This window comes from Chenopodium quinoa, unplaced genomic scaffold (genome assembly GCF_001683475.1).
Source record: "Chenopodium quinoa cultivar QQ74 unplaced genomic scaffold, ASM168347v1, whole genome shotgun sequence".
Lineage (NCBI taxonomy): Eukaryota > Viridiplantae > Streptophyta > Magnoliopsida > Caryophyllales > Amaranthaceae > Chenopodium > Chenopodium quinoa.
In genome coordinates this window covers 7857880-7879102 of record NW_018742914.1, presented here as the reverse complement: position 1 = coordinate 7879102, position 21223 = coordinate 7857880, and the positions used below count along the sequence as shown (strand labels likewise).

Here is a 21223-nt window from a genome sequence, read left to right as displayed (position 1 = left end):
AGATGTAAGTCATGTAGCAACATGGTTGCTCACTCACAAACATAAAGATTGAAGGCACTTATTTTCCATCATCACATTTATGATAGAATAAGTAATGTAATAATTAATTTATTATTTCCATGGGCCATTCTTTTCTATTCAAAAGATGGATTATCTACACGAATTTCCGAAGATACACAAATTATAAGAAAATCGATCATAAATAAATTGTATTGTTTACTCAAAAATTGCATCCAATTAGATTATCTAAAAACTTGATTTGGTTATAAATATTAAGATGCAGAGTACATTATTTTCTATAATCTTTTCAAATTAGGTTGTACCAAAAGTGAGCACATTCGGTGGTTCGGATCATAAATTTGCAAAAATGTCATATTGTGAGAATAAATTTACAAAAATCCATTAATGTGTGTCTAGCTACATGCTAACCCCTTGCTCCCTCTCTCTTTCCCGATTCATATATTACATTTATAATGTATTGGCTTCGCCATTAACAACATTGGTGTCTAAACAACTATTAAGTTTTTATTTGTAATTTTTGCACTTGAGTTTGATATATCATTGGTGAGTCTTTCTCTACGTGAATATTTCCTTTGATGACCAAACACAAGTAACATATTACTGCTTTTAAAATATTTTTGAGCCTGATACATAAAATTCATCCTTATTTACAGACTGAATGCTGACAACCTCCAGTTTACCGAATCATCAAGAATGATAAAGTCACAGATTCAGGTTCGTGTCTATCATTTTAATCGCAAATTTGTTCTATGTATCAATATTTCTGCACTTGTATTTTACGAATCTAATTTTTTCTATTTAAACACTGAGATACTTTATACTATGTATTAAATATAATTATTTTTCCGATTGACAACATTACTATTCTATCCCAAAAATCCTACATTATTCCCTCATTTTTACAATTTTATAAAAACATAGTTCCCCACGTCCAAGCCCACTTTGCTTCCTCTTACTATTTAGATCCCCTTACCACTATTACACATCTTTTTAGAGAGAGAAAAACAAGATACTCAATTTTTTGTGAGAAAAAAACAAAACCAAATTTTATTTATTACACCAAAAGAGAGGGAAAAAAAAAGAAAAACAAAAAAAAACCAAAATTTTGTTTTTTTATTTATTTATTGTCTTGGGAAAAAGAAAAAAAAAATCCACGAGGGAAAAAAATTATTTTTATTTTTAATTTTTTTTTTTGAAACGAAGAACCAACAACGTCGAGGTCGAAAAGCTTGTATTTTTTTTTCTGGGAAAAAGGGGGAAAACAAAAACAGCAAAAAAAAAAAAAGAAAAATTGAGTACACTTCGATTTGAGGACGTGTTTGCATGCTTCGAAATTTTTACAGAGAAATTGGAGAGAGAAATTGGTTGATAATTTCATGAAATTTTGCTGGGAATTGGTTGTTTGAAAAGGGGGAAAAACAAAAACAAATTTTATTTTATTTCATTTTCGTTTTACAAGCCCTAAAAAAACCCTAGTTTGGAAAATTAGGGCAACGGATTTCATACTTTGCTTGATTCTCGTGCCCTAGAGTTTGTATCTAAGGGTTTCGCGTTGCGCGGGTGTTGTATTTTGCTCAGGTGATCTTCTCGACCTTCAATTTTGACCTAATTTTTTGTTTTTTGGGTTCGCAAACCCTAGAATGTCATCAAGTTTGGGAAATTAGGGTTAGGGGATGTTAAATTATGTTCAGTTTGTCTTGATTTTAGACTTGTTTGGTCAATTGATGAACTGGGGATTATCGAAATGTGATTATCCTTGCATTATGCTGCTCAATTTTTGTTGGGATGGTGATGGGGTGCTTTTTTTTGTTAGTTCTTTAAATCTCGAAGCTTTTTATCTGTGGCATTGAATGCTAAACTGTAATTTGAGTTCGCTCTAGATGTTAAGTGAAGCTCGTCGTCTGGAGGTCATTATTTGATCATTTCTAGTCAAGGTTTTGTGTTGCTGGCATCTGTGGAATGTTGTTCTAAGGTGAAATGAGGAACCATTGTTTCATTTATTTGTTCGCTTGTTAATGTTGTTATTAATTAGCTTTGATTTCGTTGTTTGCTGATACTGCACGGTACAATTTCGGTACACCTTCTGCTAGTCTGTACAGTTTTCAAACTTTGCTGTGGCTGTGTTCTGCTACTAATTCAGTTTGTCTCAGATAATTAGTCTTGGTTATATCAGCATTAGAATAGATACATATCTGCCCGCCTATTTGATTTTAGAGTGTTGAGAACACTGCTCTTACCCCCCCCCCCTCTCCTCTTTTACTATTTTGTTGGTCAATTTGTATTAAATGTCAATATCCATTTACATGTTAACAGTAGTTTTTGTTCACAATGTAACTGTTGTACAAAGATAATAGTTATTCAGCTAATGAGAAAAGTCATCGTGGTATTAATATATATGATCCAAACAATATTGTGAGTTTCAGGTTTGTTTCGTCAAATTCTTTGTTCTTACCTTCTTTTACGAACAAATTATTGATAGTTGTCCATGATATTCCTCAATAGTAAATGGAGTATGGCACGAGAGCAAGTCAAAACTCCCTCATCGTTTTATTGGAGGGTTGCTGTGAGTATGTATAGTATATGACATACGGAATTACATTCTAGATTGGCAGTGTCAATGGGTATTTGTGTATCATAATTTTCCCTACATAAGTTATTTGAATGCCTGAGCAATAAACGTTTTTAATATTTGTAATCTAGTAATAAAGTCTATTGCAGCTAGGATAAGCAACGAAAAGGAAAATCTGACAATATTAATGGAAAAGCTACAATTAGTGAATAAAATAAGTTTACGTAACATACATATACACACATTTGTGTGTGCATGAATGCGCATTAACACACAATCACATGCATACATATACTAGTTATGAATTTATGTAAAGAAGTATGGCATGTGTGTGTCTATATAGAAGGTGGGGTTATTCGAAATGGATTTTGAAAATTATGATTTATAACGTTAAATATTCAATAAATCTGAGATTCAATGACACACAACTGTTGGTAGTAGGAACCTGAGCCATTTAGTTTCTTTTATTGCACTGTGTTTGACGTACTGCTCTGAGCTCTCCTAATTTTACCCTGTATCTCCTTTCTCTTCAATTCTCTTTACTTGAAATTAACTATTGGCTGGCCATCAAAGGATTCAAGCAACTGTCTAGACTTTCTTTGATGGTTTAAATATCTTTTCTTTTTCTTTTGTTTTTACTTGGAACGTTTAAAACACCCATTGTCCACCCATTCTTTCTAAACAATATCCACTGTCCACTCATTGTTTCTAAACAGCTTCTTCACCTGTTTTTCAATTTTTATTCATATGTGGCTTCCTACTCCAATTGGTAGTTTGGAGCTTCAATATATATATTCTCTTTCTCTCTTAGATTTTTTTTTACTGTATAGATGTTTATCGAGTTAGTTGGGGCTTAATTTGGTAAATTTTGCTAGTATCCAAAATTATTGATCAGAAAGCAAGCTTATTATTATTTTTTTCTTGTTCAAATTTCCTGTAATTGATCTTGCTCTCATTATTGAATTCAAGTGTTGAGGTTCAACAGGCCCGAATTGTGTGCCTTTATTGTGAATTTATTTGTAACTTTTTTTTAAAAAAAAAATCCTAAAATTGTAATTGAAACAGTAAGCCACTTAACTCCGATAAGGGACTTTTGCCAAGAATTTTCATTTTTTCCCTGTTTAGTTAGATGTTTCTGATTTTGGTAATATATATCTTGAATGCATGATATCGTAGTGCTTGATTGTTTGCTAGGAAGTCATGGATTTGTCTTTCACTTTCAGATTAGTTATTGGGCTGCTTGCTTTTTGACGACAAGGCCGTTAGTTGAAAGAAGGGGGGGAGGGTGCAGGGAGCAAAGATAAGAGGGGTTTTAAGGATTATGGCAAAGGTTTTTTGGTACTCATTTAGTTTCAAACCTGTTTTCTATAGTCTATAGTTATCCTATTTAACTGCTATTCAAGTTTTGTGCTAAGCAGTTATAATTTCTCTCTCTCTCTCTCTCTTTTTTTTTTCTTTTTCTTTTTCATATTTTTCTATTCCAGTTTCTTTATTATGACTTTTTTATTTCCTTCTTTTTATTTCATCTTTTTTACTGTCAAAGTTTATTTATAATTTGAGGTAACTAATTTTTTTTTTGTAATCTTCTTTTCTTTAGAGACCTGACCAAGTTTTAGAGCAATGGAAGGGGACCAGCTATAGCTTTCTTGATAGGAATGCATGGATTTAGTTCTGGATCTACTTTCCTCGTAAATGCTGAGGTTGATTCCATGGGAGGAGTTGTTGACGGTGGAGTTGGTATTGGCAACAAACCCTCTCCACGCCGAGCAGCAATTGCTAAAGCGCATGCTGATCTACGGTAAGATGGATTTATCTCTTATAGATTGTTGTTTTTTTTGGTTGTTTTACCTACAATACTTACACTCATGACAGACTGGAATATGATGTTCGAGAGGAGAGGAGGAGAGAGCTTGAGTTTCTTGAGAAAGTAAGAATCTTTATCATCCTTTTTCAGTGCATCAATGCCATCCTCTATTGCTGTGTGGTTCATGTGTCAAATACTTTGTTGCTAATGCCCTTCTCTTTGCAGGGTGGAAATCCTCTTGACTTTAAATTTGGTCATGCTTCGTCAGTGAGTGTCCAGTCTACTTCACATACATATCAAAACCCAGATCAGATTTTGACCAGGTAGCTCCTTAACTTGATTTCGTATGCAGAAGTGTGGAGAATATGTATTGATCAGTAGTTATAATTTTGTTTAATTATTATTGTGATACAGCGAAGCAAAAGGCAGTTTTGCTCTGACTGCCTCACCTCATGGAGATTCTGTTGATAGTAGTGGGAGACTGGGTATTACGACAGCCTGTGAACCAAATAGTGCTGATAATTTTGATGGTGATAACGAGACTCTTGAAAGCGAAAGGAAGGCTAAACATCCTACTAGGGCTAGCATCACTCCTTCAGAGCATTCTTCTCAACTTGATGGGAGCCAAAATGTCAAAGATTCCGAGGACTCCCCTATTTTTCAGCCCAAAAAGGGTCAAGCATATAAGAGAAGGAATCGGTCTCGGACAAATCGTGATGGCCCTCGATCAAGTTCAAGTGACATGGCTACTCGTGGTGGACATAATTCCGCTTTGCCTGGTCGACATGGATTACTTTCAAAACCAGTTGTTCCTGAGAATAAGTTTGTAATAGAGTCAGATGGCACACATGGCTTGCATTTGTCAACAACCTCTAGACCTATTGAAATTTCTGAAGGTAAGTTAAATATGTCAACTTTAAAGGATAAACAGGAGGAATTGGGTACTTCAAGGGTAAAAGCTGATGATGTTCCTGCTGCTACTACCTCTGTCAAAACTGATCTAGCTGCAGTAAATGAAGATGTAGTTACTGTAGACGCTGAAGGTCCTCCTGGTTCTGGTACAGAGAAAAAGGAAGTTATCGCTAGTTCTTCCCAACCAGACGAGTGTGGTAAACTCAATGGTGATGGCAAATCGACACCAAATGATGCCCTTATTTACAATGCTGCAGTTGCTACTAAAGGAATAGATTCTGAGTCTTCGTGCACCCATACTAGCATTAGTGTAGATGGAAATGGAAACATTGAGAGTGATTTGTATACTAACTTAAAGAATGTAGATAGTAATGGGGCCCCTAAGGAGCACAAGCTACCACTTGGGGATAAGTCCATCAGTGTAGATGATGAAATGCTGTATGAGAAGCATGTTACCAATACAGTAGAAACTTCTTGTGTTAAGGATGTTCAGAATTCTATCAGTCACCAAGGCAATGGCTTTGCTGATAAGGATCAAGAAGTTGAGGTAGATAAATCTTCTTCTAGAGACAAGCCTGAGTGTCCTAATAATAGAGAGGAGTTAGGGGCAAATGATCATGCTGAGACAAAACCCGATAAAGAGCATGGTCTCCTTGGTGATTCTGTTCCCAAAGCAGAGAGCTCTTGTCCTGTGGGACCACTTTCCTCTGTCGAACCTTCTTCCCGTGAGGTGAATAACAATGAATTTTCTGCTCCACCTCCTGCGCCGAAGCCTCAAACTTCAAATGATAACCAGCGGAAGCAGTTTGACAAGGCACATGAGGACAGGGTATTAGAAGAGGCACGGATTATAGAGGTATTTTTTTTTCCTTTTTTCTTCATTTATGATATCTTAGCTCTTAGATTGTGTACCTGTTGCTTTTTGATCAAGGGATTATGGTTTTTCAAACAGGCCAAACGTAAAAGAATAGCAGAGTTATCTGTTGGTTTGATGCCAAGGGAGCACAAACGTAAATCTCATTGGGACTTTGTTCTTGAAGAGATGGCTTGGTTAGCAAATGATTTTTCACAGGTCTGTTAAGCCGAGCCTGTCTTTTATTTGTCTTTGCCACACTTTTAATTCGTTACTTCCTCTAGTCCTGGAGTTTGTGATTTCTGTTGCCAGACATTTCAGGAAGTTCCATCAGTTTCATGTATCTTTCTTATCTCATTTATTGTACTCTTGAATTTTTTCTAGGAGCGTGTTTGGAAGATAACAGCTGCTGCTCAACTTGGCCATCGGGTAGCCCTTGCTTCTCGGTCAAGATTGGAGGAACAACACAAGTTTATGAAGCAGAAAAGTGTGGCCCATACTTTGGCAAACGCCGTGATGGAGTTTTGGCATTCAGCAAGTCTTCGTGCTGAGAATGGTACCAGTTCTCTTTCAGAAAAATGTATGAATGATGCTACATTAATGGCAGATGCAAGTGGACAGGCGAAGGATGAGGCTGGAGCTCCTGAAAAGGTATTGCGTGTCCGCTTATAATCTAATTTTTACCTTTGGAATGTGTGGTTTTCATTTTGTATTGTCATTTACTCCCTGTGTTTTATTTTGCTTGTCCCACTCTCTATTTTGGGCGTTTTAAATAGACAGTACCACTTTCTATTTCAATCCCTCACATATCCTCTTTATTTTCGCATATTACCCTCATTTTAATGGTCCCTATGCAAAATCATAACGGTCCCAATGTTTATTAGCCCCAATGTATTTTATTCCAAAAAAGGGATAGTTCCAACGTATTTTTTATGGTCCTAATGTACATGAATCATCCTTTTTCTTAATTTACGTTAAAGATTTTAAATGGGAATAACATTATGAAACGGAGGGAGTAATAGTTTGTCCAAATAGTCTGGATCAAATATGTTTTTTGTAGCAAGCTTACTCTATGTGCCTCTCTGACATAGTTGTATCATTGTTGCTGTCCTGTTGTTTATTGATTAAAATGAACAGTATTGATGCTGGATATGAATTTTATTATGATGTTATATTTCAATGTAGTGATGTCTTTTCAGTTCATTAGCCTGCTGTGTCACAGAGTTGGTATGCTCTAGTTTTTCTTGGGTAATTGTTTTCATTCTGTCCCATGTGAATCACAATAAAGTAACAAGTCTTAATGCAATTTTTCGTTGTGAATGGATATGCCTTCTGCTGCTTGATATCATATATGTTTTTTAGGTTATATTATGTAGTGCTAATGGTGTGTTACATTTCCTGATGTTATCTGTTATTAGATAGGAGATATTGCTTTTGAGTGCCTGTAACTTTATTATGTTTTTATTGGTCAGGATGAAGCTTCTGAAGAGAAGCTGCAATCAACTGGAAGTAAACAGGACCTTTCTCTCTATGGATATGCAGTTAGGTTTTTGCAATACAATTGCTCTCTAACACCTCTTGTCAAAGTTGAGGATTCAGGGACTCCGGATATTGAATATGATATGGACATGGCAGGAGTTTCCTGGCAGGACCAGCTAACTGAGGTATGTTTAGATTTTCATTGCTGTGCTGATTCGTACAACATTTGGTGCTATTGGGAATCACATAGAGCCATCTGTTTCTGTCCATGGGTTTCTTTGCTTAAAAGATGACATGTCAACATGTGTGTATGGTTGCATTCCACTTGTTTGCCTTTTGTTGGAATCACTATCCTTTGTACATTGCTCAGCCTGTTTATGTTGTGTATGATCTTTTATAGTTTAGACACCCAAGCCCCGTAATTGTTGTAGCTTAGTGAAATTGGGGGATTTAAGGAAGGGAAATCACTCAGCTTATCAAGATTTTATGAAAAGGGGAGTATTGTTTGATTCATTGCTATTATAAAAAAAACTAAGATATGTGAATTATAAGCTATTGTTTATGCATTTACCCAAGACAACATTTACATCCATATATTGGATGTTGAAATCTATATAAAATAAATACCATTATTTTGAGATAGAATGTAATGAAGGCTGGTTGGGGTTCTTCCTTTTGGACTGTGTGTAACTACATTAATTGGTTGAATACTTGAACCTAAAATCAATTATCCCCATGACAAATAGTTTTATGTGATTCCAAGGTTCTCAATTCCTCCTGTGGGCCTGTGGCTGATTTTATATTACAGTTTTTCTCACATGAGTGATGTGTGTTTTTATCTGAATGTCTTCAGAGATTGATTTGTATCATTGTATGTTAAATTTTACATGTCTCTCTGCTGTCTGAGAGGCCTTATTTTATACTCCTTTTTTTACCTTTTTTCAGGAAAATCTCTTTTATTTGGTTCCTCCGGGTGCAATAGAGACCTACAGAAAATCAATTGAATCATGTTTGACAGAGCTTGAGGTACACACATCTAGTCTTTGTAAATGTCGTGCTTTATATTCTAATTCTTTATGTTGAGCACTTCTTACATTGTTCTTTTATCACTAAGCTATTTTAGATCCCAGATAGTCATTGAAGGTTATGCAACCAATTATTGAGCTCTGCATTTTATATGTTTTTTTTTTTAATATTTATTTATTTATTATTATTATTATTATTATTTATTTATTATTATTATTTTTTAACCCCTTTATAAATGTGATTCTTTATAGCACATTTAACCTTCTCTCTTTATGCACCTTTCCATGGACGTCATGATAATTTAGAGGGCGAGCAACAATGTACAGGAGGAAGTTGATACATCCTTTTATGATGCTACAGCAGGTATTGCTTGGTGTGCTGACTTTTTTATATTAATTTTTGCTGAATTAGTGGTTATTATGTTTAACAATTGCTCTTTATTGTTTTAGAATTTGGATATCAAGAGAATGACTATGAAGAAGATGAAGGAGATAATGTTTACTACCTGCCCGGAGCATTTGACACTGGGAGACCATCAAAAAAGAAACGAAAAAATATGAAATCATATCCTTCTGCTAGATCATATGAATTGGGAGGTGATCTTGCCTATGGACGCTGTGTGGATAGCAGAAATGGAACCCCTCAGTCTGCCTTAATGGGAAAAAGGCCTGCTGACAAAAATTTTCATGTTGGTTCTATTCCCACGAAAAGGGTACGAACTGCTTCTAGGCCGAGGGTTGTGGGTCCTTTTGGTGCAGGGTCCACTGGTGTTGCTCCAGCACCAAGTAGGGCAGATGCTTCTAGTGGAGATACTAATTCTTACCAGGATGACATGAGCACTCTGCATGGTGGGTCCATTGTCCCAAGGGGCTCAGAGGTTGATTCTGCTATGGACTTTGAGAATCAATCTACATTTGATTCTGCAGAAATTTCGGCAAAGCCCAAGAAGAAGAAGAAAATTAAGCATCCGGTAAGTAATTTGTTAAACTGAATACTGGGTTAAATGATATTACTCTACTTAATTGTTTGCCTTATTCTCAATGGTTGCAGGGTGTGGCATATGACTCTAGGTGGCAGGTTGATTCTTCTTTCCAAAATGAGCAGGTGATCCTTGCTTTCTCGTAGCTTACTTCCATGTCTGGGAAGTTTGATAAGGATGAACGGGCTTTCAGTTAGTTGATATATTTTGGTATGAAGAGGCTATCTATTATTTAAAAACTGATTTAAACCAACGTTACCATACTTAATCTTGCCTCGAGGCAGGGGATATCGTTTGGTATTTATGGCCCAAATCTCTACAGTTAAAAGACATTTAAAATATTTGATTATGGGGTATTGCAATTATGAAAAAAAAAGCAGGATAACATAATCACTAAGATTTATAAAAGGAAAGGGCAAAGAAGCATCAACCTATGTATTAACTATGTTGATGCTCCTTTAATATTTATACTCATCATAAGCCTTTCTTCAAAAAACATAAGGTTTTCTGGCCATTTAATTCCAACCAAACTCTTTGGTTGTTAGTCTTCACTAATTCCTAGCCATCCTTTTGCTTCCTCCTACTGTAAACCTTTTTATTTTATTTTATTTTTGTATGAGGCATCCTTTATCCTTTCTTAAGACAAATTGTTCCATTTATATAGCTGTACTGAAGCAGCACAGCCAAGAGTTTCATATTAAACCCATCTGTTATTGTACATACATATTTTCAGATGACTAAATGGTGCCTCATTTGGTTTCCATTGTAACATTCTAGCACCTTTTCCTTAACATTTTGGCCCTTCATCAGTTCACACATATAATGTTTTGATAGGGGTTCCTAAAACTAATTGGTAGTGGTATTATAACTGGTGAGTTTGCAAGTAGGCATTAAGTGCTTGTGTATTTCTTGTCTTTTTAGTTGTGTAAAATACAATAATTTGATTGGGGTTCCTAGTGGTATTACTGCTGGTGAATTTGGAAGTGGGCATTAAGTGCTTGTGCATATCTTGTCTTTCTAGTTGTGTATGGTACTCCCTCGTCACTATTTTATAGTTACGTATTCTATTTTGGCTGTATCCTTTCTATTGTTACATTTTATAACTTTCCTGATATAGAATATTATTTTAATACATTTACCCCCGTATTTCACACTCCCAATACACACTTACCCTCATATTACCTACTTCTAATGCAACTTTTCCTATTTACCAAAATTTACCTATTCCTAAAGCAACTATTTCCATTTACCAAAATATTTGCCTACTCTCAAAACAAAATTTCTCATTTTACGTACTCCCAAAGTCTTTCGCTTAATTCCTGCGTTAAAAAAAATCAAATGTAACTTTAGATAATTGATGGAGGGGGTGACAGTTTGTGGTGAAGTGAAGTTTTTTAGATGAGTCTGGCATTTTTTATTGATATTTTGCTCAAACATAGATGCTTAGTTGTTATTCTTTATACTACCTCCGTTTCATAAAATCTGCAACAAACTTGGTTGCACATTTACCAAGGCAAAATTTCTTAAGCAAAGATTAGTAAAAAAGGGGCATGTGATTAGTTGGATGAGAGAGAAAGTAATCACCACCAACACCCACCTTGTAACCCACCCTCTCACCACCACTAAGATTTGAAACCTCACCACCACCACCCAAAACCCACCTAACCAACTCACACCACCACCAACCAGACCCAACCACCACCCAAAACCCACCCAACCAACTCACACCACCACCCAAAACACACCCAGCCAACTTGACCAGCCACCAATTATCAACTCGCACCAGCCGACAACGAACCCACCTGACCAGCCGACATCGAACCCACCAAACCAACCAACCCGACCAGCGACCACCCAACGAACCCACCTAATCAACTCGCACCACCACCCAACGAACCCACCCAATCAACCCGACTAGTCAACCACCAACAAACCCACCCAATGAATCGAAACAACCACCTTACCACCTCCAACAAACCGAAACCCCAACAAACCACCAATAATGTAGATCTAAAACCCCAACAAACCACCATTTAGATCTAAAACCACAACTTACCACCATCCAATTTCAAATTTGAAAAGGGGCGAACTTTGAAAAGCGGAAAAGAGGCGCCGGCGACGACTTTTGAAAAGGGGAAAAGAGGGGCGGCGGCGAACTTAAGAGGGGAAATGAATCAGCTACTTGATCTGAGTGGTGGTGGCAGTGCGGTGGTTGTGAGAAAGGGGAGAATAGGGCTGGTGGTGATGGGGGGGTGGTGGTGGTCGTGGTTGATTGAGAGGGAGGAGAGAAAAATTTGGTGATGTTGGTGGTGGATGTGGTTGTGAGGAGGAGAGAGAATGTGGGTAGATGTTTAATTATGGATAAATTAATTTGGGTTATTGAAGTTAAGTAAAATTTAGTAAGGGTATAAGTGTAAATTTACACCAAAAAATTTACCATATTAGGAAAGTTTTTTTTTTTGTTGCACATAATGTGTAGCTTCCGTTTTAGGTAATTGTTGCAGATTTTATGAAACGGAGGTAGTATGTGGTTAGCTTATGTGGTGGTTTGGATTATATGTGGACTTTGTCTGGGTGATACTCATGTCCTGCATCTTCTTTATTGCAAATACAGAAAGATCACTCAAGGAAGAGGTTGGACTGCCACCAGCCTGAATCCAATGGGAATAGTGGTGAGATTTTTTTTTTTTTTTTTTTAATCTCACTTTATAGTTACCTTTGTATAACCATATTAACTGATTGTTTATTCCACTCCCGTATCTTCCATATGTAGGCCTGTTTGGTCACCATGCTAAGAAGCCAAAGACATTGAAGCAGTCGTTGGATAATTCTTTTGATAACACAATGCCCATGAGTGGGTCAGTTGCTTCACCAGTTGCTTCTCAAATGAGTAACATGTCAAGCCAGAGTAAAATCATTAAATTGATTGGAGGTCGAGATAGGAGTAGGAAAGCGAAAGGGCTTAAGGTAAATATATTAAGAGTGTGTTTTGTTTTGTTTTTGTCTTTATAGTTATTGTAAAAGTATATGAATACAATACGAGGAACGACATTTAGACTAATTTTAATAAGTGCAGTCCCTCAGTGTATGACCTGATATGCCTCAACCACCTTGGACCCTTCTGTTGGTATAAAACAAAACTGTTGGTTGTTTTATGTGATCACAGCATGAACTGATGAACATTACTTGTAGGTGCCTGCTGTGCAGCCTGGCTCTGGAAGCCCATGGTCTTCTTTTGAAGATCAGGTTTGCTATCTCTTCCATTTCTTCTACCAGCTGTATGTTTTTATAGTTTGAGTTTGCCTGATATTCTTTGCTCTCTTTTGCTCTAGGCACTTATTGTGCTTGTTCATGATATGGGTCCAAATTGGGAGCTTGTAAGTGATGCTATTAACAGTACATTGCGATTCAAGGTATTCTGAGGAACTGTTATGATCAGTGATTTTTCACTTGTTCCACAAATAATTCGATTTTTTACTGTGAAACTTAATTATTGAAGTTTTTTCCTTTTGCCAAAGAGATAGTGCTTATTAATTCTTGCCGATTTTTCCAGTGCATTTTCCGCAAACCTGAAGAGTGTAAGGAGCAGCACAAAAATTTGATGGAAAGGACTCCTGGTGATGGTGCTGATAGTGCTGAAGATTCAGGATCTTCTGCACCATATCCTTCTACGTTACCTGGGATACCAAAGGTAAATTAATAGGCTATTCTAAGTTACTATTTTATTTATATGCTTTAGAATTTCCTCTCATGTACAAATGGAAAACTGATTTGCTTGTAATGACGCGTTCTCCTTGATGCATCCTAGTGTTGGGGAAGCTTGCTTTTTCTGAATGTATCATACTTGGTTTTTTCAGGGCAGTGCGAGACAATTGTTTCAGCAACTGCAAAGACCGATGGAGGAGGATACTATCAAGTCCCATTTTGAGAAGATTATTCATATTGGGCAGCAGTTGCATTACCGGAAAAAAACAGGTTTTATTTTTATTTTTATTTATTTATTTATTTATTTATTTTTATTCATTATTTTGTTTTTTAAAAATGCATAGGCATATGATTTGAAAGATTGCTTATGCTTTCAATAATATTATAAATTGGGAAATAACTACTGTGTGATTAAGGGTCATTCAGAATCATCTTTAATGTCATACAGTATCTAATCATTCTTCTCTATAGAGGCATTGTAATAAACTCAGTTGGACTAATATGTATTATATATTCACTGCTGCTATCCCATATTGCTCAAGATTAGTTCCCTTCATCCAATTCCTGGTTTGTGTTGGAATTTTTGATAGTCTCTATTGTGGTGCTACTTTGGCCCTTTGTTTGAAGGCATTGTTGAAGTATTGTTCGCTATAACTTAAGGTGTTAAGCAATGGCAGTTACAGATGAGTTTCTTATTAACAAACTATAATTGCTAAACTATTCTGCAGTTCTTATATGAGGTTTTGATAGTTTGCATTTAATTAATTGCTTGTGGTTTTATAGCAGTTAACGGTGAGTCACCTGCTTTGAAAGTGGTGCTTGCTTTGTTTAGCTTTTCTACATGTGAAATATATTGGAGATCAGAGATTAGTAATGTTTTGTCGAGATACGAAAGTTTTTTATTGCTATTCATTGTGAAGCAATTGATGCAATTTGGACAATAGATTGAATTATAGATTACAAATAACATCTACTGTTGCAAATTCATTTTTTTTTTAATCCAGCGGCATACTTGAGTTTAATGTTATCGACTTATCGTCCTTATGGTATACACTTGTGTTTTCCTTTTGCTTGTTTTTGTCTCATGGGAATGATGTGTGATTATTATTCAAGATTGAAAGTAATTCTATTCTGGCTAACCATTAAAAGATCTTTGGTGACTGTAAAATGGTTAACGTGCCTTTTAAAAATCCCAGAAAATCGACTCAAATTCAGATGAATTATGTTTTTTTTTTGGTTTGGAATTTCTCCTGTGAAGTTGTGGGATTATGCAACAAAAAGTTAGGAAAACTTACTTCATTCAATTGTGTAAGCAGTATTAGGGTTTCCTACCTTGATTTTGAAATCTCTTTTAATTTCTAACTTGATCTTTCCTGCTTGTGAAGAATGATAATTCAGACCTGAAGCAAATAACTCCTGTTCATGGTTCACATGTTGGTGCACTTTCCCAAGTCATGCCGAACAATTTGAATGGGGTGATTCTGACGTGAGTTTTATTCATTGTTTAGAACTTTTGAAGTGTTTCCTAGGATGTGATGATCTTTCATTTATTGTTGTTTGTCATCATTACTGTTATTATGTTCAATTCTAGATCCTCATTTTTGTTTTCACTTCTGCCAGGCCACTTGATCTGTGTGATATTGCTGCATCCAACCAAGATACAATTCCTCTTGGGTTTCAAGGTTCGCATGCTGGAGGGTTGACATTGCCAAATCAAGGTGCTAGTCCGTCAATGCACCCATCTAGCGGTCTCTATACCTCAATCTCAGGTCTTCCAGGTTCTCCTAGCATGGGCATTAATAACAATATGGCATCTCAAACTCAGTTTTCCAACTCTCGGTAATTCTTTATGATTCAAGATTTCAAGATCATGATTTGCTGTGGCATATCTGTGAATGAATCTGCTCGATCTTAACCTTTTGCTTTGCTAGGGATGCTAGATACCCAGTCCCTAGGTCTACAGCTATGCCTATTGAGGAGCAGCAAAGACTCCAGCAATACAATCATATGCTGCCTGGAAGAAATGTTCAGCCGTCAAACTTGTCGTCTGGGTCTCTTTCAGGATCAGATCGTGGTGTGCGTATACTTCCTGGTGGAAATGGTGTTGGTATGGGAGCTGGAATGAGCCGAAGTATGCCAATGTCAAGACCAGGAATTCAGGGGATTTCATCTTCATCAATGCATAATACTGGAAGTATGCTTAACTCCAACATGGGAGGGATGCCTAGCAACATGAATGTGCACTCTGGAACAACTTCTGGTCAAGGAAACTCAATGTTTAGACCTCGTGATTCATTGCACATGGTGCGGGTGAGTTTTTTTTTTCCCTTTCCTATGTAGTCTTCTCCTCTGTTATTCTTTGCTTCGTTTCAAGTTACTGCATTCCTCCATATGGTGCCTCACTACTCACATAGTCTAAAACTAATCGGAGGAGATTTAGATATTTTTTATAAATTCAATATGTCAATTTCGTTGTTAATATTTTTGTTCTATATAGTAACATTAATGTTTTCAATCTGCAACTGCATAAAGCAGCTGAGTAATGTTAACAAATATCATTTGATTAACAAAAAAAAAAAATGTTATAGAAAATTTTGGGGGCCTTGGAAAGAGAGGGGAGGGGAAGTGACATCAATAGTGATCTAACAATCTGATTAAACTGAGACCGTAACAAGCTGTTTCTGTACATATTTTTCTTTTTAGGGACCTATTTAAATTTCTTTTTTTATTTTTATTTTTGGGGGGTGGGGGGGGGGGGGTGGATGATGGCTAGTTCCATAATGCATAGGATGAATACTCAACATTATTTCATTCAGTGCAACTTTCTAATCTCGCTCTACATTCCTTCTGTGTACAGCCTGGGCAGAATGCAGAGCATCAGCGGCAGATGACATTGCCAGAATCTGGGAGCCCAGGTGTCCCTCCTTTTGGTGCTCTGAGTTCTGGGTTCAATAATCAGTCTGCTTCTCCACCTCTTCAAGCATATGCTGGCCACCATCATCAGCAGCATCTAATGACGCAGCAACATTCTCATGTGCTTGGTACTCCTCATCTTCCTGGATCAAATCACTCTGTCACGCCAGAGCAACAAGCCTTTCTCCGCCTTGCTAGAGACAAGCAAATCCAGCATAGATTGTTGCAACGGCAACATCAACAGCAACAGCAACAGCAACAGCTTCCTGCGTCCAGTGCATTGATGACCCATGCTCAAACTCCTTCCCAGCTACCTGTATCATCTTCTGTTCAGAACTCTTCCCAGCTTCAATCACCATCTTCTTCTCAGCCGGTGTCATTACCTCCTCTGACTTCGTCATCCCCAATTACTCAGGTGCCTTCCCAGTCATCGCTGCAACAAAAGCACCAGGTGGGAAAAGCAACACCTCAAGGGCTTGGGAGGAATGCGCAAAGTGGCCCAAGTGGATTAATGAATCAAGCGGGAAAACAACGTCAAAGACAAGCTCAACATATACAGCAGCAGTATCTGCAATCTGGCAGGCAACATCCGCAACAGCGTCAACAATCACAACCTCAGCCACCAGCTAAACTATTGAAAGGAATGGGAAGAAATAATGTACTGATGCATCAAAATCTTCCTATTGACCCGTCTAATCTGAACGGCCTTACAGCTAACTCAGGAAACCAAGTTGCTGAGAAAGGGGAGCAGGCTGTGCATTTGATGCAGCCTCAGGGCTTATATCCAGGATCTGGTCTAAATACGATGCAACAACAGAAACCTCTGGCTTCGCCCCATAGTTCAAATCAGTTGCAACATCAAAAACCATATGCAAATTCAGTTTCGGCAGTACCAAAACAAGGCCAAATACCTTCTCACTTAGATGGTAGCAATAAGAGCCAGGTTCCAGTTGTTTCTTCTAATCCAGCATCTGGAGGGTCAACCCAAGGACTTCCCTCAACGATAATGCCTTCTCCTAACCATCAACCGTTACAAGGACAGTCACAGCCTCCCCTTAAGGTGGTTAGTCAATCTCAGCCTGCTCTTCAGAGGGCAGTTCATCAAAATCGTCAAGTGAATTCTGATTCTTTGACCAAGTCGCAACCTGATCATGCCCCTTTGGAGCAGCAGTATGCGAATAATACTTCAACTGCAGGGGTTCAACCAGCATGTGCTGATTCTACTAGTGCTGTGCCTCCACCATCTTCTGCCGGCACTGCTGTGTGTAAACAAGCTCTGGAATCTCTAAGCACTCCAACTTTAACTAATCCACCCACAGCATCAGGTCCTTTAAGTAGTCCTGCTATTACAACTTCATCGGATAATGAAACTTTGCCGTCAGTTAACGATGGTCTGGGGCAGAGGCAACTATCAGGTAACTTGGCAGTTCATGGGCACGGGGTACAATTTCAGCACCAACAATCACAGGTACAACATCCATCACCACTTCAACCCATATTATCGCAAAAGCAGTCACAGCATCAGCTGCAGCAACTTGAAAAATCCCCCCAGAGAGCACCCCAATCGCAGGCTCAGTCACAGATTCAAGCTGGGCAAAGTGGTGTTTTTGCAAGGACCCCTAATTCGAGATTGGAATGATCCTCCCCATTTATTGAGTGCCAGTCTCGGCACGCTTGTACCTGCCAAGATCAAGTCGGCATGCTCTTGTAACAGCAATGTACAGGTGAGTTTCAATTGAGTCTTCCATTTTCCTCCAGATCAGGTGTTGCATCTAAACTTGTTTTGTGGGAGTGTGATGGGTAGTGTCTGTTTCTTTCTTCTTGGATGGGTTATGGATAGTGACAGTAGGATTAGACACTTGGCAGTTATTTGCTTGGCATGGTATAATATGAGTTGTACTTTTTGTTGAAAGGAAATTTAAAAAGGTAAACTGGAAAAGACAAGAAATCACTATAAAATGTGGTAAGCTGCTACCTAATTTACCCCTTCCCTCAATTAACTTTGGGCATATGTTTACTCCCACACCCAGCCAATTTTTTACTTGCAATACCTTGGGGATTTTGTGTTTGGATGGATTTTAGATTTTTCTGTGAAACATGGCTTCCTTATCCAATTACTCCCTACTAACTTCTTAAAAATCACCTTGGGTCCGTGTAATTACTCTTCCTGGCTTTCTTGTATACCTGTGAGGCTGTGCTTGTAGATTGATTTGTGTGTGTGTGTGTGGGGGGGGGGGGGGGGTGTTCATTCCAATCTCGAATTTTTTATTTTTTATCTTTCCTTGTTCTGAACTTTAGAGCTTGTTGAATCTGATTTGTCTGTAACATCAAGCCTAATTACAGGTTGTGGAAAATTTTGGAAGCATGCCCATCTCTAACCAAATTTTTATTCTTTATTCTCGCCTCTATTCCTTTGTTTTGTTAACTATAATGATTTTTCTCTTGGGTAGCATGCTCATGTTTTGTGGGTCCTCTAAGTTTCTTTATGCTACTTTTATCATTTAATTGGCTGGCTGGCTGTGGCTACTTCTTTTCCTCTGTTTGGGCAATTGAAAGGTCTCTAGATTGCATCTGTGTCTCTGGTTCTTAGTTGTGACCATTTTATTTCTGTTGGGCTAAATTAATTTTATGGGTGTCATTTACTTTGATGCTAACTACACTATGACACATTACTTACAGATGAAGCTGTAAATCTGCAAGGGCACTACAGGAAAAGGTATATGGGATGATGATCGTAACTTTCATGTTACTGACTTGACAAGTTTAGGCAGGCTTTTTTTGGGTTTATAATGTATATTACCACTGCTTAGAGCTTTGTAAGATAGAGATTATAGAGGTGTGTATGTACAGGATCTCATCTCTCTATCTTGTTAACCACCCTTTTTTTAAAATCCTTTTCCTTTTCCCCTCCCCAAACTTTGGGTTTTGCGCTCATCAATATGGGGTCTTATTCCTTTCCACCCCCAATAGTTAGTCCATGTATTATTTTGATTAGAGTTAAGGGGGGAAGCTTCATTGTTACAGGCAAATGCCTTTGAAAATTTTGTGAATATAGCTTCGTAGTGTATAATGATTTTTGTAATCATTCTCTTGATCACCTTTTGTTCTCTTGCTCTAATTGTAACTTTTTTCATAGTAATGTTAGTATGTATTCCTTGTTTGTAAGCTGATTTTACGAGAATTCTGCAAATGTTAGTTTAAACATTTGCTCTCCTTGGTTAAAAAAATTTGAATGATGTGCTGCGGTTCAATAGCTTTGAATCTATGTCCTTGATTTCCATTCCGCTATATGAAAGAAAGAGATAACGTGAACAGCTGAAAATGAAGCAGCGAGAGAAGAACAAGCCTGTTTATTTTTTCTTTGCAGGTATGTAGTCCTGGTTGGGAGAATGATGTGTAATGGAAATGTTACCTTGAGATGATTAGTTTGATTACTGAGTTATGGGATACGAGGAGCAATCGAAAGAGGTTATGTCCTGCACAAGTACGGCTCTAATTAGTGTGGTTGCCTCTTTCATATGTTCATTTGTTATGATTTCATATTTGATTGGTTCTTGAACTTGAACTGTTGTACGATAAATACATGTTAGCTCGTTTACATTTTGATCTTTGTTTTGTACATTTACAAAGAAGGAAGGCGTACGACAGTAAGCTGTATCAAGTTTCATGGAGATTATCTAGGAGCTTATAAGTTCGTATATAATCTAAATTCCTATCAGCCTTCCTACCCCATTTATTAATTATTATTTCCATGTTGCTATCATTTTTTTCCAATTCAAATGCGACTTGACAACCTAACAGCAGCGGCTCATATTATCAAACATCAAAATATGGTTCTATCTTCTAGTAGCAGTGCAGCACTAGTACATTTACGTACAGAGTTGATCACTTCCTGAAGCTATACTGCTATAGGCATTGCATATGTTTGTTCTAAATGATTACGAGTATATACGTGGTATTTACATTGGACCAATATTTTATTCACAGAGTTTCAAATGTGGTTGGCGCACCATACGACCAGCCGCAATATAATTTTTAATTTTTTTTTCTCTCTTTTCTCTATCTCCTATTCGCTTTCCTATTTTCTTCTTCCCACCTAAACACACCCCTTTCTCAACTTTCTTCTATCTCTCCTCTCTCTTCTTCCTCTCTCCTCTTTTCATCCTCTCTAGTTAACCAACTCAAATTAAACAAGTTAAATGGAGCAGCGGTGGTAGGGTAAGGAAGCTCCTTGACTCTGTCGCCGAAAAACAAGCTAGAGGTTTTAAGGCCTAATTCAGCCATGAAAACTCTAGATCTAGAGTTTTTATGGCTGAATTTGGACTTTTTAACCATTTTCAAGTGAAATTTGAAGCCAATATTAATTTTGAGGTATTTGTAGATTTAATTTTTTTTTTAACAATTTTAATTTATTTTATGGTTGTGGGTTCGGTTTGGTTGGATCTAGGCGTGGTTGTTAGTGGTACGGGAGTTGGTGGTGGTGTGGTGGAGTTTAAGGTTTAGAGGACGGCGGTTGAATAAGATTGGTGTTGGTGGTGGTTACGGTGGGTTTGGGTGTGGGTAAATGGTTACTAGGTCGGGGGCTACTAGGGGTTACTAAGGGTTGCTAGGTCGGTTAGGGCCTAGGGGTTACAGGGTTACTAGGTCGGTTAGGGGTTACTAGGTTAGTCAGGGGTTACTAGGTCGGGGGTTACTAGGGATTACTAGGTCGGTCAGGGGTTATTTGGTCAGTCAGGGGTTACTTTGTCTGGGAGGTTACCATTGGCGGACTTGGCCTTATGCATGGTGGGTCAAATGACTCACCAGGGCCCAAAATATTTTTTAAGTTTTTTTAAAAAAAAAAAAAAAAATTATTTTCTAAGTTTTTTTTTAAAAAAAAAAATACTAACTTTGAACCTTTTGTTAATGTTGTTGGGTTTTTGATGAAATGTGAACCTAATGCTTGTACAAATTTAATCTTGT

General features: G+C 37.3%; 1 protein-coding gene across 1 annotated transcript; it reads left to right on the top strand.

The window, feature by feature from the left end:
* Positions 1 to 1134: 1134 nt before the first annotated feature.
* LOC110728131 (chromatin modification-related protein EAF1 B-like) lies at positions 1135 to 19522 on the top strand. Its single transcript, XM_021907777.1, has 23 exons — positions 1135 to 1599; positions 4188 to 4388; positions 4463 to 4517; positions 4620 to 4717; positions 4809 to 6162; positions 6259 to 6378; positions 6544 to 6810; positions 7632 to 7823; positions 8584 to 8664; positions 8970 to 9027; positions 9114 to 9634; positions 9715 to 9768; positions 12258 to 12315; positions 12417 to 12610; positions 12836 to 12889; positions 12976 to 13056; positions 13197 to 13334; positions 13501 to 13613; positions 14730 to 14834; positions 14969 to 15187; positions 15280 to 15658; positions 16206 to 17985; positions 18941 to 19522. The coding sequence occupies exons 2-22, from the start codon at positions 4246 to 4248 to the stop codon at positions 17898 to 17900; spliced, it is 5979 nt and encodes a 1992-aa protein (XP_021763469.1). The 5' UTR covers positions 1135 to 1599; positions 4188 to 4245; the 3' UTR covers positions 17901 to 17985; positions 18941 to 19522.
* Positions 19523 to 21223: the final 1701 nt, after the last annotated feature.

Coding starts and splice junctions, on each gene's coding strand:
- LOC110728131 (XM_021907777.1), top strand. CDS start 4,246: ATGCATGGATTTAGTTCTGGATCTACTTTCCTCGTAAATGCTGAGGTT. Junction 6,379..6,543: donor TAGCAAATGATTTTTCACAG/GTCTGTTAAGCC, acceptor AATTTTTTCTAG/GAGCGTGTTTGGAAGATAAC. Junction 15,188..15,279: donor ACTCAGTTTTCCAACTCTCG/GTAATTCTTTAT, acceptor TTGCTTTGCTAG/GGATGCTAGATACCCAGTCC.